At 41.9% G+C, this 6,191-nt stretch overlaps 1 protein-coding gene across 1 annotated transcript; it reads left to right on the top strand.

Moving 5' to 3' along the window:
- Positions 1 to 3,221: 3,221 nt before the first annotated feature.
- sox11b (SRY-box transcription factor 11b) lies at positions 3,222 to 5,910 on the top strand. The gene has a single exon (XM_039692792.2). The coding sequence runs from the start codon at positions 3,314 to 3,316 to the stop codon at positions 4,406 to 4,408; it is 1,095 nt and encodes a 364-aa protein (XP_039548726.1). The 5' UTR covers positions 3,222 to 3,313; the 3' UTR covers positions 4,409 to 5,910.
- The last annotated feature ends 281 nt before the right edge of the window (positions 5,911 to 6,191 follow it).

Below are 6,191 nucleotides of genomic sequence, written 5' to 3'. Positions count from 1 at the left end.
CCTTGGGTTCTGCGGGTTATATTGACGCTAAAGGGTGCCATTTTCGTAGTATTTCGACGAAATCTCATATGTCATCACCTATATGGATGAGATCAAAGGATGAGAATGGGCTCACATAGCCAGAGTAAGCCAAGAGTGTGTTACATTTTCACTGTTTCTGTACCACAGTCCATTATAAACCACATCATGGATAAAGTTTACAAAGCCATAGTCAGGTGAGGATAAAGGGTCTTAATATATAATATAATAATAGTAATAAGCTAATTGTCTCACAAACGTAACCAGCACATTTCTCCCCACATAGCAAACCCATAATAGAGCAAGAAGCGTGCATGACGTGATTGTAGCAGCGCACACGCCTCCGCATCCCCTTGACACCATTTACTACAATAGGCTTTTTTCTCTGATTTTTAAAACTCTTCGCGATCGACTTAAAATGCTTCCAAGATCGACTTGTCGACCGCCATCGACGGGTTGGTGGATTCCAATAACATACTGTTTTACGGTCAATGACAAGAGTACTAATCAGCTGTCTCACGAATAGGGTTGGGTATCGAGAATCGAGTATCGATTGGAACCGAGACTAACTTTTGATTTTCCCGGAATCGTTCAAAAGTTAAAATTTCGATTCCTAGTTTCAATATTCACAGTCCGCCGAGCGGAAGAAGAAACCGCTGAACAACACCAACGAAGAAGCGTCTACCGGAAGTGTTGGCATAACCACGCGAGTTGACCATGAGTACCTTACGTCGGCGATCCAAAGTGTGGCTTCGCTTTTCTAAAAATAACGAAATCTCAGCAAAATGCAAAATTTGTGACAAAAGGAGTATTTTTACAGAAGGAGTATTTCCTTCAGAAAGGCCGTTGGTTAGCAAGGTTAGCTAAACTTTTTTGACCCTGCCTCTTAAAAGAATCGGAATCGAAACAAGGAATCAGAATCAGAATCGTTCAAATTCAAACGACACCCAACCCTACTCACGAACGTAACCAGCACATTTATCCCCACATAGCAAAGCCATAACAAAGCGAGGGACAAGAACTAAGTTACATGAAACAATCCAACTACATATTTTACACCACTGACAAGGGAAAAGTCATTACTCACGGTGTTTATGGCTAGCTTCTAGCTTTCTGCTGCTTTTCTTTCAAGGTAGTGAAGAAACACGCTCTGTAGCGCTGTCGGCTACGGTAGAAACATGACGTCACAATATGTCGACCTTCATAGACGGTGGTGCCCGCGGTTATGTAGATATAAAGTCTTGTTCTAAGGTAATAAAAACATGACTGTTTATTAAGTAAGTTCTTTATACACCACTGTTATGGATGTCATATTGCATTTCTGTTACGTAATATATACTCAACGTTTTTACACATTGCACCTTTAAAGAAAACAAGGGACAACTGGAAATTATGGTTTGCTCAATAGATAAAGTGCACAATACGCTCATTTTGTTCCTTTAGATCAGCATGTCAAACTTTGGTGATTTTAGGTGACATTGTCAGATTTAAATTAGACAAAGTATAGCTGAAAAGGCAGCAGAATAGTATGATCCATGGCTCAGAGTTGGAAAGACATGTGGCTTGTGCCAGGCAGCCCTCGAAAGCAACCAGTCTCAGCGGGAAGATGTGACGGGACAGGAGGGAAGGGGGTGGTCTGGTCTGTAGGAGACGCTGCCTGTGAAAATTAATCTCAGGCTATATCTCAATATCTCAATGCAAAACTGCCCAGCAAAATCCCCTCACTGCATTTCTAATGTGTCACTGCATGAGCCTGAGGTGGGGGAGGAAGTGATGTGTGGGGGCAGGGCAGGACTGTTTCAAAGGGGTAAATGATTGCCCTCTAGGGGAAGGAGAAATGAGAGAACGGTAGAGAGGTTTATCAGAGACGGAGCTGGCTGTCAGCCAGAGCTGTGGCTAAGGTGGTCTACAGACAGAGAGAGAGAGAGAGTTGCTCACCTCCTTGACACAGCAAATCTTTGCACTCCCTCTCCTGTCTGCTGTCTGGACGCATCATATTATAAAACAGAAATATGCAAGGTAAATATGTAGGTCAAGATATAACATCATTATTCTATTATGAGCAGGCTTTAAAGTAACCTACATACATTTTCCTTGCATATTATAGAGGAAGTGGGACAGGGGGGTAGAGTCAACACCAACACTGACATTACATTGTCAAGATGTGAATCAATGAATTCGGCGTGAATGTTGAGTAGTGTGCAGGACACCAGCAGATTCTCCAAAGAACAAAGAGGAGAAAAAAAATCGTACAGATCCTGAGGTTTGAACTGTAGTGTATTTAGGCCGATTTCCAATCATTAAATGCAGTGTTTAAACCGTGGGGGGCTTATGAAGGGATCCAGACCCCTTTAAAAAAATTGTTAGTCACATTTGTTTATTGCATTATAAAAAACTAAATTAAGTATTTATGTTTTTTCCATCTCTGATTAGTGGTCTTAAATTGATTGTGTCTGTGAAACTTTGAAACACCGTTTAGTGATGTGTTAACAGGACTGACACTGCAGATCCTCATCTCATCTTTATATGATAAGATTCAAGTTTTCAGTTTATTATTGTTCTATATAAGTTACAGGCATTGTATAGGTAGCTTAATGCCTAAATAGTGCATGGCAAGGACATGCACTGATTTTTCAACAGATACACTAAATGTTGATCCTCTCACGTTATCTCTGTCCCCTGGTGTCTCACCCTGAACGGACTGGTGTTCATTCAATATGCCTGTCTCGCACACGTAATGAAAATCCCACCCACAGGCGTGCGCACAAATGAAATATTGGGCTGTATGGAGGTAGGATGGCAACAAGGCATGTCCGAATCCAGTGTGTGCATAGTAATATACCTTGATCTGGCCAGTTTTTGAAGGCACTTTTATATTGGCTACCAAAATCATAATCATAATAAAAAAGGCAACTGATGGAGCATTCAATTATTTTAAATCGTTCATTTTTCTTTAAATCATAACTCATTTTGTAATGAGTATAAATACGGTCACTTAATATTTTTTTTGATTGATTAAACCACAGATTTAAATTTGTTTTAGATTAGTAAACATGACATTATGGTGCCAGAAAAACCTGTCATTTGGCTGTGAAGGCACCACTTAGACACCATCGCAAGGGTTAATGTCTAGGCTTGTGGGAGGAGCCGCGGCCCGCTATTGGATAATTATACGTGACGCAATCGATATGAGAAAGCTACGAACTAGTTAAGAAGGCAGTCGGTAACTTTGAAAAGAGGTTTGGTCAGAGTGCGGCAGCTGTGAGTCTATCAAGGGGGAAAAGTATCTTTGAACATGGTGCAGCAGACGGAGCACCTCGAGACGGAGAGCAGCATGTCGCGAGAGACCACAGACAGCGAGGAGAACGAACTGATGGCGTGCAGCCCTGTGCCACCGAAACCGGACTGGTGCAAGACAGCCACCGGCCACATTAAACGACCCATGAATGCCTTTATGGTGTGGTCAAAGATCGAGAGGAGAAAAATCATGGAACAGTCTCCGGACATGCACAATGCTGAGATCTCCAAAAGGCTAGGAAAGCGGTGGAAAATGCTGAAGGACAGTGAAAAGATTCCCTTTATCCGCGAAGCCGAGCGGCTCCGGCTCCAACACATGGCTGACTACCCCGACTACAAATACAGACCGAAGAAAAAACCAAAGCTCGACAGTTCTTCGAAACCAGCGGTGCATTCGCCGGAGAAGATCAGCAAAAGTGTCAAAGCTGCGGGGAAGAAGTGCGCAAAGCTCAAGCCGAGTAAACCGGGGAACGTTACAGCGAGAGCTTCTTCTCAAGACTGCAGATTCAACTATGTTTTCACAAACTTAAAAGTGACCAAGTCTATCAAAAGGGAACTAACTGACGACGAAGACGAGGATGAGGACGAGGACGACGACGAGGAGGATGAGTACGAGGACGAGGAGCACATCAGGCTGCACAACGTCCCCGCGAGCCCCACGCTGAGCTCCGCTGCGGAGTCTGAGGGCGCGAGCATGTACGAGGAGTCCAGACACACGAGCGCAACTCCCGGCAGCAGACTGTTTTACAACTTCAAGAACATTACCAAGCAGAGCGCAGCTTACCCTGCCTCGGTGTCACCAGCATCATCTTTCAGGTCCGTTTCTTCTTCGTCCAGCAGCTCCAGCGAGGACTCCGACGACTTGCTGGTAGACTTCAGTTTGAACCTAGCGGCTGGCTCTCACACGACGGACTTGGGGAACACTTCAGGAAACCTTTGTCTCTCTCTGGTGGATAAAGATTTGGACTCTTTCAGCGAGGGCAGCCTTGGTTCTCACTTCGAGTTCCCGGACTATTGCACTCCCGAGCTCAGCGAGATGATCGCGGGTGACTGGCTGGAGGCGAACTTTTCAGACCTAGTCTTCACTTACTAACTCACAAACTTCAGAACCAAGGAGGCATCTCGCATCTTCAGGTTATTTTTTTGACTCTGCCTCTGTGGTTGTCCCGGTGGTTTTGACAACGGAATCCGCGTTACGAGACTTTTAACGTAGGAAAGAAAAGTGGCAACATGGTCAACGTTGACAGGGCTGTGTGTATGGCAAGCGCTTTTAACATGTATTCCTTAAAACTACATAGCATCTATTTAAATCTGACTCTCTTATTTTTATTCTAGCAAGTTATCTATTTGTTTCTTTTTCAATTCACAAGAACTTAACCAGCAATATTACTTATTTTGTTCAGTTGACAAGTAACTATTCTGCTGTTACTGGTAAAACATTATTTTATTTTTTTTTTTTTTGGTTATTGCCAGATGTGAATTATTCACTATATGTATTGTAACTGTTGCTGGTATATGTTCCAGTTTTACTAGTACCTAATTATCAGGCACTAGTGTGTATTCCAGTTGGTATAGGATAGTGACTAGTAGGAATAAGTAATGGTGTGTCGTATAAATGAAATTGAAATACTAACAACTGTTGAATTGCTTACTACTAGTAACTAAAATAAGTGCTAGTCCTATGAAAATAGATACAATTTAGTTTAAAGCAATAAATGTTAAAGTATCTTGCCATAAGTGTGTGGTTATTCTGTGGGGTTGCAATGAAACTGCTTAAACTGTGGTGGAGAGCAAAATGTAAAATCTGAACTATGCATTCCCATCCCACCCATATCTACAGGGAGCTGGCAAACAGCCGTTGGACCGAATGGAGGCAATTCTGAAACTGTTCAGGATGGAACTTTTTCTGAGGTCTTATGTAATTTCTATACACCACAAATGTGTGTTTTTTTTTTTTTCTTGCAACGGTTCAGTTTCCCTCCAAGTACAGGAATATTTAAGCAGATAACCACTCTAGAACACACAGGTATGGCAGGAAGCATTTTGATACATGACCAACATACCTCATCTTTTTAAAAAAAAAAAGTAAAATATTTTCTGGCATATTTTTGTACAGTTAAAGGGAATGTTCTTACTGTCCTTTAAGTGAGGTTTCTTCAGGCACTTCAACCCGGTTTTATTTGTAAAAGCATGCAAGAATTAAACTGAGAATTCGAACTGAGAATTTAAATGCCTGGTTCAATCCTCAAGGCAAATGTACAGCTGTAGATCTGAAGTGTTTCTATAGGGAAGTGTACAATGGAATTGGGGGAACACATGAGCCTAGTTTCTGGTACTAGATTGAAGATTGTATATGTTCTGTAATATAGTAAAGCTAGGAGTTTATGTATATCTGTGTGAATGGGTCCCAAATAGCAGGTGTAAAACTGGATCTTGTTTTGCATTTTTTTTTATCATAATGGCACATTTGTTTTTCATTATTTTTGTGCAATATACTCTCAAATTGGACCATCTGCGTTTTTGTAGCAAAGGAAATGAGTTACATGTCGTCATGCTGAAGTCTGTATCTGACACAAATAAATCAGCTGGAACTGATAAGAAAATGTTTGTCTGGTTAATGGCATGTGTGCATGTGTGTCTGAGTGATCAAAGGAAGGATATTTGTGATCTTGCCATCGGGCTCCTTCAGAAGGGTTGGTGTTTCCAGATGCATGCAAACATTTTCCCACCCCTTCTTTCAAATTGAGTAATGCCTTTATTTTCCTTCCTCCTTTCTCCGTTCAACTGGAAAAAAAATCGGTCCCTTTAAGAAATCAAATATCGCGCTGCTGGATGAAGCTCATTTTGATTGGTGTAACTATGACCCCCCTCCCCAA

This window comes from Pimephales promelas, chromosome 13 (genome assembly GCF_988280905.1).
Source record: "Pimephales promelas chromosome 13, fPimPro1.hap1.1, whole genome shotgun sequence".
NCBI lineage: Eukaryota > Metazoa > Chordata > Actinopteri > Cypriniformes > Leuciscidae > Pimephales > Pimephales promelas.
This window is presented reverse-complemented; position numbering and strand designations above follow the sequence as displayed.